The sequence below is a fragment of the Pagrus major genome, chromosome 22 (genome assembly GCF_040436345.1).
Source record: "Pagrus major chromosome 22, Pma_NU_1.0".
Classification (NCBI taxonomy): Eukaryota; Metazoa; Chordata; class Actinopteri; order Spariformes; family Sparidae; genus Pagrus; species Pagrus major.
The window spans coordinates 14277431-14288965 of NC_133236.1; the positions used below are offsets into that span (position 1 = coordinate 14277431).

At 40.1% G+C, this 11535-nt stretch overlaps 2 protein-coding genes across 8 annotated transcripts in view; one reads left to right on the forward strand and one right to left on the reverse strand.

Moving 5' to 3' along the window:
* Positions 1 to 1509: 1509 nt before the first annotated feature.
* Positions 1510 to 4893, reverse strand: acot20 (acyl-CoA thioesterase 20). 7 transcript variants are annotated; one of them, XM_073492790.1, is made up of 5 exons: positions 4808 to 4845; positions 3445 to 3473; positions 2933 to 3351; positions 2646 to 2848; positions 1510 to 2210 (listed from the first exon to the last, which is right to left on the reverse strand). In XM_073492790.1, the coding sequence occupies exons 3-5, from the start codon at positions 3249 to 3251 to the stop codon at positions 1623 to 1625; spliced, it is 1110 nt and encodes a 369-aa protein (XP_073348891.1). In that variant the 5' UTR covers positions 3252 to 3351; positions 3445 to 3473; positions 4808 to 4845; the 3' UTR covers positions 1510 to 1622. The 7 variants fall into 7 exon arrangements, with proteins under 7 accessions (XP_073348891.1, XP_073348890.1, XP_073348889.1 ...); XM_073492789.1 differs by having other exon boundaries at positions 4773 to 4836; XM_073492788.1 differs by lacking the exon at positions 4808 to 4845 and adding an exon at positions 4396 to 4766.
* Positions 4894 to 7882: 2989 nt separating this feature from the next.
* The window catches only part of susd6 (sushi domain containing 6), a 35243-nt gene continuing 31590 nt past the window's right edge, over positions 7883 to 11535 (forward strand). Inside the window, exon 1 of the mRNA XM_073492556.1 lies at positions 7883 to 8138. The gene's annotated coding sequence lies outside the window, so the exon portion shown is untranslated. The remainder of the gene's footprint in view (positions 8139 to 11535) is intronic.

Consider the following 11535-nt stretch of genomic DNA (forward strand, 5'->3'; position numbering starts at 1 on the left):
ACGTTTGCACAACTCATAATTCACATGCATGAGTTTTATCTGGGAGACTAATAAGTATCCTGCCAACAGTCACACTGATTGGTGCAAGAGGAAGCATTATAATTACAGACTGAAACCACATGATGTCTTCTTTTATTAACAAGAATGCTTTATTGGTATCAGTTAAAATCAGAATAAGGCAAATGTATACAGAATCATGTAAAACAATCCTATGCAATCAACATATCTGATGAATGGGCGGTCATCAGATACCCCGCTGGAGGTAGAGGCCACTGATATCAAGATGAGGAAGTCCGAGTACATGAGGAAGTAGCCACAAGTGATAAGTGAAGGAGGTGATGGGACAAACCCCTGCACGGTATGTAACATCAACGGTTTGAAGGAGTCAAAAAATCAAGGACTGTAGATAGATAGACGTAGCAATCCCAAGTGACAGCAACATCTGGAAGAAGAGTGGAGAAGATGTGGTAATGGGGGAGGGGGGGGGCTGGGACCCCAAAACTGGGAGAGTGGCTCCAGCAGAACTGTAACTGAACCCTCAAGTCTCTGGTAGAAGACACAAGCTTGATTTGTTTTATTATGCACAGCTATTAAGCTATCAACGGCTGCCACCAGAGTCCTGAGGAGGCAGGTGGTCAAAAACCCTCGACTGACTGCAAAAGACCTGCAGCAAGACTTGGTGGCAGCAAGCACTGAGGTTTCAGTTTCCACAGTAAGGCGCATACGAAACGCTGAAGGGCTCCATGCCCGAACTCCAAGACGTACACCATTACTGACCCAAAAGCACAAGAAAAGTCCGCTCCAATTTGCTCAAAATTATATAAATAAGCCAAAGAGGTTTTGGGATTCTGTTCTGTGGAGCAATGAAACAAAACTGGAACTTTTCGGGCCTATGAATATTAGTGAACTGAAGGCCTTTGCCCATGAGGAATGGGCTAAGATTCCTCAGGAACGCTGCCAGAAGGTGGTGTCTGGCTATGCATCACATTTGCAGCAGGTCATAACAGCAAAAGGGTGCTCTACTAAGTACTAAAGATGCTTGTCATGAAGGGGTTGAATAATTTGGAGACTGCAGTAGTTATTGAAAGTGAATTGAATTTTGTGTTGAATTTGGAGAAACCACTTGTAATATTAGTTGTGTTGAGCGATTTAAATTGTTCTTGTTTGATTTGTTTTTTGCAAACAGCTGCTAGTTTGTACATTTTGCCAATAAACCTAATTTGCAGTGGGGGTTATATAATTTTGATTGCAACTGTATATGTAATAGAAATTATAAATAAAAAATAAGTAGGTCAGTACAAGTAAAAAATCATTCATAGTATTTTCTGTAACAAAGCAACCAACCACAGAGCAGACAACCTAAACTGTATCTACACACAAATACCTGTGTACATGTGTGGACTAGGCCTCAGTGGAATACTTAATTAGCTCCATCTGTGTTTTTCTGCTTTGACAAGGTTTGTAGAAGTCATTAAACCAGAGCTTCAACAGGAAAATGCTGACACAGTATCATTTAAAATCCTTTGACAATTTTATTCATTAGAAACTGGAGACAAGGCTAAGAATAGCTAAGGATGGCCATTCTGGGATGCCTGATGCACTTGACGCAGCATTGCTTGCTATCAAGGGCTCTTGTTAATCAAGTGGCTCTTGAAGAACTCCTGGACTCTCCCCCACAGGTCCAGCTGGGCGTCAGAGTGAGCTTTTGGCTCCCCACCAAACACCACGTTATGCCCCACTGCTGCATGAAACGCAGACGGACAATAAGGCATGTGAGGGACTTCCAAAAAGTGACCGGCTTTCGGGTACGTTAGCACCTTAAAAGTGTCTTTGCCGTGATCTCTCAGCCTTTCAGCAGCCCGCTTGGCAAACACCGCACTGTTCCAGTTGTGGTCATCTTCAGACACGGCGAACAGGAAGTGGCAGCTGGCACGTTCAATCGGAAACAATGACTCCCTGTGCTTTTCCCAGCAGGGGTCTGGTAAGGCATCGCGTATATCTACAAGCCCAGAATCTGTGAATTTAACATTCTGAATGATAGGGGGAAGTGGAGGCATAACAATGTCTTTGTAGTGTACGGGAAGCACAGTGTTTCCGATGCAGGCATTGACACAGACGGTCGCTGCGATCCCAGGGAGAAAAGATGACATCGCCAAAGCTATGCCACCACTGTGAGAGATTGACATGATGCCAATCCCAGGACCTTTAACCTGCACAGAGAGGTAACATGATAATAATCATGTTTAGAGCAGCTAATATGTCCTGTCGTAAAGATGTTCAGTTTGTAACCACATGAGATGAATACAAATAAAAAGCTTGAACTTAAAAATGCAGATCAATTACCTGTCCATTGATTAATAGATTAAGTAACATCATTTCCACTCTAGAATAATGCATAATTTGCAAAGGACCATGAAGAAATTCCATCAGTCACAGAAAGTAGCCAGCAGATGGCAACACTGACACATTAAATGTAAACATGGGCCTTAATCTTTGACAAAATCCTACTCTGTATGTTATGAATTCAGCTTTCACAATATTCATAATCAGTTCAAAAACAAAGCAAACATCACAAGAGGGGATAAAATGGCGATTCTAATACCCTAAATATAACTTTCTTTATTGATTTATTCTTCAATACTGACCTCTGGTTGTCCTCTCAGATATGTTACAGCCTCTTCAAAGTACTCCAAATCAAACTTTTTAGGTTTTTTTGGTAAATCCTTGTAGCCAAAATAGGCCAGTGCCAGAACAACAAAACCTTTATTTGCCAGGAGGCAGGCTTTGGGCTCAGAAAGAGCTCCACCAAATGTGTACAGATCCACTATTCCTGGGAATGGACCCTTTCCTGGAGAAAAAAATAAAATAAAAAAGGAGAGGTCAAACTGTCATCTCTCCACTTTAATCAGCTGGCACACAATACACGACTAACCTGGTGGTATGAACAGGACTCCTCGTATTTTCCCTTCTTGCACAGGAATTCTCCTCATCCCCTCTGTCATGTATCCTCTCTCGTTGGTTTCAGAGGCTAAGATCTCACCGGTGTCTCCGCTCAGTGCTTCTAACTCCACCACTGTTGGACTGAGCACATTCTTCTTCACGTATTTGCTGTGTGGAGTCTCTGATGCCATAGACCAAAACAAACCCATGGGCTCCACTCCGGTGTAGCTTCCTCCCAGAGAGGGTGCACGGCAGACATCCACCTGGCCAGTTTCATCTGCTTTGTACAGGGCAGAAGCCTTGAATGTCATCCCTCTGTCATCAACCAGCTTGGACCTCAGTTCGACTGGTTTGTGAGGAGCAAGTCCCTCGACTTTTACGTGCACCAGTTTGTCAAAGAGGCAACGAACACTGGGGAGAATTTTCAGGCGGATCTGTGAGTAAGCCATTTCAGTTCTTCGAGATGGGAACCATAAATCACTGTAATGGCCTGGATGTCCTTACCCTTTACTCAGGCCTTTATTTTAGTACATCTGTCAGGGAAAATCAAGAATTAAATTGCTGTTATTGCTCTCACAAAAAAGTCACTCATATGTGCCTCAGTTCCATCAAAAGCAATCGTATTTGTTCATTAAACCATATCAAAATAGTGTTACTGAGAAACTTTGATGTGTGGGTTTTCACCAAGCTTCAATAATCTTCTTCTAATCATATAATTTGTTTTTATATACTTTTTTTTAGTATATTGCTATACAGACTATGCACTTTGTGTGTATTACATTTATGGTGAAGTTACTCTGTGCAATTGTCCTTCTTGGTCATTTGTATGTAGAAAGAGTGTATATAGTCTTTATTTTTAATTTTTTTTAGTAGCAGTATTTTCATTTTGTATTTCTGCTATTTTATTGTCTATTTTTCCATTTTGTCTATCTTTTGTCCTGTTTTGAATTTCTTAATCTATCATTCAACTGCTGCTGTAACAGGTGAATTTCCCCAGTGAGGGATCAATAAAGCCATGTCAGTGTTATTAAAAATATTTCAAGTTTAAATAAACTTTCATGTCTGTCGGAACATAATATTTCATCAAAACATACTAAAGTGTTTGTTAAACAATAACCTTCTGTTTTCATTCATTTAAAGGGCCACTGTTACTGATAATAATAACAATAACTGTTGTAAAAACATATACTGTGACACCATAAAACCATATTTTCTGAGATGGTTATCATATCATGAAAATCACATACCTCTGGCAACCTAAGACAAAATTTAGATGTCGATAACATTTCAATTCATTGTGCAGTCCTTTAAATGGCGGGTTAAATAAATAAATAAATAAAACACTCATCACCTTTCACACAGATAGCTACAACTCCATGAAAGGCAGTCACATGGGCAGGGGTGTTAAATCTGTTTTAATATTTGAAAAAGGCTAGGTTAGATAAACCTACCTACCACTGACAACTTGATGGAGTTGTTCAGGAGCTAGCTGAAAAATGCTGTGAGGGTCTTCAGTTGATAGAGAAGAGTGCATTCAGGGACATGGCCATGACTAACTGGGTGAAAGGTCAGGCAGCGCAGCTCACCATTCTCCAGATGAAGACGAGTAGCTGGCAACTAAATCATGAAAGCTAACTTCAGATTGTGGGTGAATACCTTCTGTGGTTACAGCTTGAGTAACTACTCATGCTAGCTAGGTTAGAAAGAAAGTAACTTTGCAGGTGTGAGCTTGATTGTCGTTTTAATTTTTGTTTACCGCCTTTGTTTTTGAGCAAACTGACTTCTTCCTACAGTAATTTAGCTCACACTAATGATGTCTGATAAAGTATTACCTGCCACCAGCCATAAAGTAGCTCGAAAAGCGTACCTGTGGATACCTATGGAAGAAGGAAGCAATGTTGTTATTACGGACAGGACCCAAACCATTGAAGCAGCACTACAGACTAGGAAGAAGCTGGACGCAACCACTTTACCAAAGTAGGGGGAAGCGCTTTTGAATTTGCTGCCTCTGGTGTTTGTTTGTTTACGACCGTAACGCTTTCTGTATTCATAGTATGTCAAGATATATACATAAGTGCATGTATCAAAATTCAAAATCTAAGAGAAATGTATGATGGTTAACAGAGAAAGCAGAAGGTCACGGTTGCTCCTGTGGAATGAAACGGTCCATATATTCATAGCCGTCGACCCTTGGCGCCAGCGAGAGAGAGTTGAAGTCATCCATCTGAAAATATGAGATGACATAAAATAAATTAATTAAATTAAACACTTTATTTCGATCATTTCTAATTATTTGCCGTCATATAAAATTCACTCTTACATATACCCAGAGGTATACATGTATGTAGGGAGGTAAAGCAGCCACAAGATGTCAGCAATGGCACAGAGTTTTAACACTTGGGAAAGCTTGAAAGGTTAAGACGCCCTTCCTCACCAAGAACATTTAATATATTATCTCCTTACACAGTACATGCTGTTGAGTGTAGGCCTATGCCCTTGTGTCATCATCAACAAGGTGAACATAGTAAGACAGGCAGAGTGCATGATGGGGAACTCATTTACACCACATGTTCCTCTGTGGAATAGATTATCTGATTAGGTGTTGGACCACCTTGCTGCATACTTTTTCATATCAATGAGCAAAATGGAAGGTTGCTGGGCTCAGCTGCCTCTTGTTTATCTCCAGGGTAGACCTGTGGGTGTCCTGTAAGAGGTTCTCTGCACGACTCAATGACATGTCAAGGTGTTTAGCAGGAGTTTGATCCTATTAATTAGTGGTTGGTCAGTGCCAGGACTTCAGAACCTCTGGGCTCATGAAAGATTTCTTCTTAAGGAGAGGGGAGGGGAGAGAGTCCTTCATATTGGATAAAGGGGGGCGATTAAGACATTAGTGGGATGTAATGGAGATCAGGGAGGGAGCCAGATTTAACTGTTACTGAGAAAGTGAAAGTAAAAGTGGGTATGTAGAATCAACAAACTAAACATCTGATAGTGTTTGTGCTGATGAAATGTTATAGTTTAACTGATCTATTTCTGGACATCTTTCAACCCTTTTATGTACATTTTTACATTTAGAGGAGCAACACTTCAGTCAATGCTTGGGTATGAATTTCCTTCCTACTTACAATCTTTGCACAAAATGACTCATACTGGAGTGAACTTTTGTACCATTTTTTAAGTGCAGCAACCTAACAAGAAGTACAGTGACAGATCATTTAGTTCAACATTTAAAGGACAAAACCATAAATAGGTACTCGTAGAGGGAAAACATAGATAAGATACACATTTAATAACCATGAAATATCAAGAATAACTTCACAAAACACTGTGAGACATTCAAATTCTTGATAATAATGACAATACTAATGTGTATGTAGCTTCATAAAGGCACTCTGAGTTTATTTTCAACTACTCCATATGACATGATTGTTTATATTTTCTGATATTTAGCTTTAAGACAGATGTTTGCACTTACTGACCTCCCTCAGGGTATGGGACTAGATAGGGATTTCAAAAATATGTGACTGCCTCTTTTGATGTTTCTTTGCAGTGACGCATTATGATTTGCAAGGTTACAGTGCAGCATGAACTGCGGTTAGGTGCCAGGCGAGATCTCTCTTTCTCTTCCGTGTGAATGAAAGTAGCATTGCCACCCACGTGTTCTTTTCTATCTTCCACCTGCAAGCACATTGTGTAAATACAGTGTAGTGCTGTTTGTTATATAATGAAGTATAGCTTCCCATACTGTATAAGCACATTCAGATCTTGCAACTATTTATTTATCATCTTTTGGGTTTAACAACTACATCTGAGTGTAGATCTAATACATATGCACTCTGTGATGATTTACTCTCTCCAGCGGCAAAAGCTACAAAGACAACCCGTATCAGAGGATCAAATAAAAGATCCTTGCAGAGGCAACAAGCAAGATTCTGTGTGAAGTGTCAGAGATAAAAGAAATATTGCAATCACAGAAGAATCTTTCACATGGTGTGGCTATAGGTGCTGGCAGATAAGTTTTTTAGTTTGGTTTGGTTGACTGAAAATATTTCGTTGCATTTAAAAGGCCACATGTCAGACGTCATCAGGGATGTAACAAAAAAGTCTTGAATTTATTTCCAGCTTTGCCCCTTGTAGTTACACAGTCCATCAACCTCTATTGAGATAGAGACAGGCACTCATTTTCTGACAATATTTATTTAAAAATACTGTTCTAGAAAGCTAGAAAATCAAGAAAAATCTATTTAGTAAGACTTTGTCAGGGAAATGAAAATAAAGTCTTGAATTTATTTCCATCTTTGGTATTTACACAGCCCTATCAAGATGGAGACAGGCATTTCATGTCTTTCTTTTTTGAAAGAGACTAAAAAGCTAGAAAGTGACATTTTAATACTATTTTTTCTCAGAAAGCTGACAAAAATATTCCAGAACAGATCTATTATAGGATTTATGATGCAAACATCAGTATATCAAAATGTAAAACACAAAAAACATGCAAAGATATCCCCATTCTATTCTGCATTATAATTTTGTATTTTAGCATTTATAATTTCTTTTCTCCAGCTGGCCAGTTCAACTAAATAAAACGATGTTGAGTTTTTTATCCATCTAAATATAGTAACTGGAAGAAAAGCAATGAATATGATGATTCTCTGCAGATAGTTTTGTTTATATGTTTATATCAAGGATTCGGATTTACCCATTTTTTTTTAGATTCCACTATTATTAAAGGGGCATCAGAGCCATTCACCACCAGGAATATCTACAATAGCACATACACCATAACACATCCAATTTTCTGGTATGTGTTTGCAGCATTTATTGTTCTGAATGCTGCTGGATTCTTTTGTCCCCCCCCTCCCAACACATCCTGTGCTTTTATTTTGAAGTCGAGCCCTGTGGTTGGGCCTGACACATTAGGATCCGCCCTTTTAACGAGGTAGCCATGGAGACCGCGCGAGAGCGAGGCAGCTGGTAGAGTTCTCACAGCGAGTGTTTCCGCACACCTCGAATAAAGAGCTGGCGAGCCGAGGACAGGGAACAACACAGCGGCGCGGACGTAACTACACGACGAAAACTGTATATTTTTCTTTAAATTCCGACACATTCTCGTTTGGGTGTCGCCATTTTTTACGAGCGTTAATGCCTCGAATGTGAAGCGGTGAGAGGAGGGCTCGCTGCTGGTAACCTTTACGTTGGTGAGTTTTTTTTTTTGGTTGTTTTTTTTTTTTTCGCAAGCTAAGCACACATAGGCCACTACGAGATCTCCTGCTCTGCCTTTCCCTTTCTGCCTGTCCTGTATTCGTTGACTTCATGGTTACAAACGGGGAAAGAGTCACGCATGCTAGGGTAAACGTTTAGCAATTTGTTAACGAGAATAACGAGTTGTCAGTTTTGTTTTTGTGTCAGCTAACTAACCTAACGAAGTGTGTTGTTACAGTCATTAAGCTAGTCGTGATCCGCTAATATCGCTTAACGTCAAGATAACTAATCTAACTACATTTTTATGACATGTCTGCCGTGTTTAGCTGGCTTTAAGTCTTTGTTAGCTAACGTACAGTTGCTTGACAAAGTGCTTACAGACACAATAAAACAGCAAACCGGCTCGAGTAGCTAGTTAACAGTTAACAGCTGTAGCCTTACTGTATTGTTACATTCTGGTCATGTGAGCGATAATAAGTACAAGCTAGCTGAGTGACAGAAAACGTCGCATTGAATCCTGATTTTATGGCGTATTAACGTCAGACTAAATGAAACAAATATCTTACAGCTGTAGCCTGTGTGTTGCTGTGGTTGTGTCTTTGTTTTTGTTCGAGTGTATGTATGTATGTGTGTGTGTGTGTGTGTGTGTGTGTGTGTGTGTGTGTAGTCCTGGCAGCCCACCACAGTCTTTGTTTAAATAGCTCGCAGTACAGTTGCACGTGTCGAAGCGTGTGACTCTGCTTCAGAGCCGCTATAAAGCCAGTTGACCACGTTTCATACAGTTGCAGGGCTTGCATTATTATTATTATTATCGTTATTATTGAATCTCGAGGGTCTGCCTGCTCGGATTTTCTCAACGCTGTAATTTCCGTCACCCCCGCTTTCTGTTCCAGTAAAAGTTTGAGTCGTTTCCTGTTGGCTTTGTGAGGAAAGATATGACACATAACAAAAGCAAACTGTCAGGGAAGTCCAGATGTGAGCTGTTGCTTATCATCATAATGAAGACTAAACATTTTGTGAGACCCTTTAAGCCAGGGAGAGGAAGGTAATGTTCCCTTTTAAGCAAACAGCTTTTTTGAGTTGGCTAATGTTTTGATCAAATCATGGTGCACCACATGTTGTTGTTGTGGAGCTAGGGTTGAGGATATGATCATGCATTCCTAGAGACAGTTTTGCCACACAGTTTACACTGTGGTAGCTATTCCTGCTTTATGGCATCATTGTATTTTAGTTTAGATATTTTCACTTCCTTGATGTGACATGGTTTAGCCAAAACCAGTCAGTTGCTTTATCCACTAAGGGTTTCTCAATGTACAAGCATCATAACTGCTTTTTAACACAATTACCACTGCTGTAAATGAATTCAGCTCGCCTACAATAAGATTTTTGATGGTAAATGTAATTTTATGGAAGGCAGTGTGTGGTTATGTGCCCACTTATGCTATTTTATGATGTTTTTAATCACACTAAACTGTTGTTGCTGTATTTTCAGTGTTCGACAGTATCCAGTGTTTTCATAATTTTTCAAGGCAGCTTATTTTGCTGGACAAAACTGATTAGAGTACATTTTTTTAATGTGTCATAATCACTCGCTTGACTCCCATTGTTCAGACTGACACATTTTGTTTTTACACATTGTCCACATTCTGGCTTTCACAGAGCAACTAGCAGATATACAATGTGCAGCTTTAATGGTTCTCAATTTAAAACCCATTGTGTAGCTGCAGTGAGATTTTTATAACTCCCAGTCCGGCATTCAGAGGCTTTTTCTGTTTGACAACATAGCTTAGAGAAAACATCTTGTGAGTAAAGATAAGAACACTGTGTTTGGCTTCAATCCCATTCTCAGATATCCCAGCCTTTCACCGCTGTCAACATAACATTTGACAGCGTGTCTCTCATTTTTAGTAGTGTCTCCCCTTGTATTCTCTTGTTTCATCTTGCTTCTCTCTCCTTATGTTCTGTCTTTCTGCTCTCTTTTTCTCTTGTCTCCATCTTTCTGTCTCTTTCTGTCCCCTTCCTTGCGGCAGTACACAGGGATGCTCAGCCGCTGTGGGGCTTAACACTACATAATACTTCATAACAAAGACTCCTTTCTGTGCTGCCATGCAGAGCCCCATCTCTGGGCTCCCTCCGCAGGCCCAGGCGGGCTCTACCAGCAGCAGTAGCAGCACTGGGGCCTATCGGGTGGAAATCTCCTCCCGGCTGTTTCTTTGGCACACTGAGTGCTCTCTGTTCCCGGACACATGCCTGTGCTGCTGCTCTCCTTGGCTCCCTTTGCATTCCAGGAGCCCCTGGCAGCTGAAAAACTGCAGAAGCAGCCTGCTGGCTGGCTGGTTGTCTCACTGGTGTCTGAAGTGGAGAGTTGCATAGGTTTTTCCCCAAGTGGTGGACTAAATAGACTAAGTATTTATGCTTTATAAACCTCTACTTTCTTAATGCGGTGGGCGGAAGCATGTCTCACAAAATTGACAAATAGCATTGCTATTTTTAGAAAACTTCTCAAGGGCTGAAACAAACAATTATTTGCATTAGTAATTATTAGGATTGCACAGTTAATCAAAATGTCTACTACATCCAAATCACAGAAGTGTGCAGTTTTTTGATAACGGTAAAATGTGTGACAAAACAGCATTATAATAAAGAACTGTAGTGCTGCAGAGCCTACAAATCTTGTTCTCAGATGTAAGTCATATTTATTTGGCACAAACAGACAAATGTCACATCATTGTGATTTTGGTAGTTATTGTTCAGTGAAAATGAAAATCGAGGCGCCCCAGTGGTTATATATTTTTTCAGTGTAAGAGTAAAAAAGCAGATTTGCCCTTGGAGAAGCTGCAATTAGCATTTTTTGCTTGATATAAATGACTTTGACGATTACAGTATTTTGATAACCTACAAGTACTGCAGCCCATCCAGACACCCAGCAGAAAATGGATGCACAATTGTTGAATCATTTCAACTTTAGTTTATTTCAAGTGGAAATAGACAGCTCCGCCCCCCTAGTTCACAAGCAACCTAATTGCCAGAATAACTGTTGGCAGAATACGTTTCTGCAAACCACTGATAAGTTAAAACTTGACATTTTCTCTATGTTGCAACTTTACGTTTCCTAAAGTTCAGTTTTCTTTTTCTTTCTCTTGTGAAAACACTGTGTTCATGCCCTGGTTAGGTCTAGGCACAAAAACCACATGATTAGGGTTAGGGAAACACCTTGTTTTGAAATAGACTGGAAATTGCCTCCTTAAAAATGTATTCTGTTTTAATCAGAGCAGCAACTACCAACAAAACAGGACAAAATGTGAGTTTGTTCTTTCATTTAGTTGATAATGGAGACCTAAAAGCAGTAGAAATGCTGCCTGGCTGCTGGATCACCAGTCAGCCTTCAGTTTC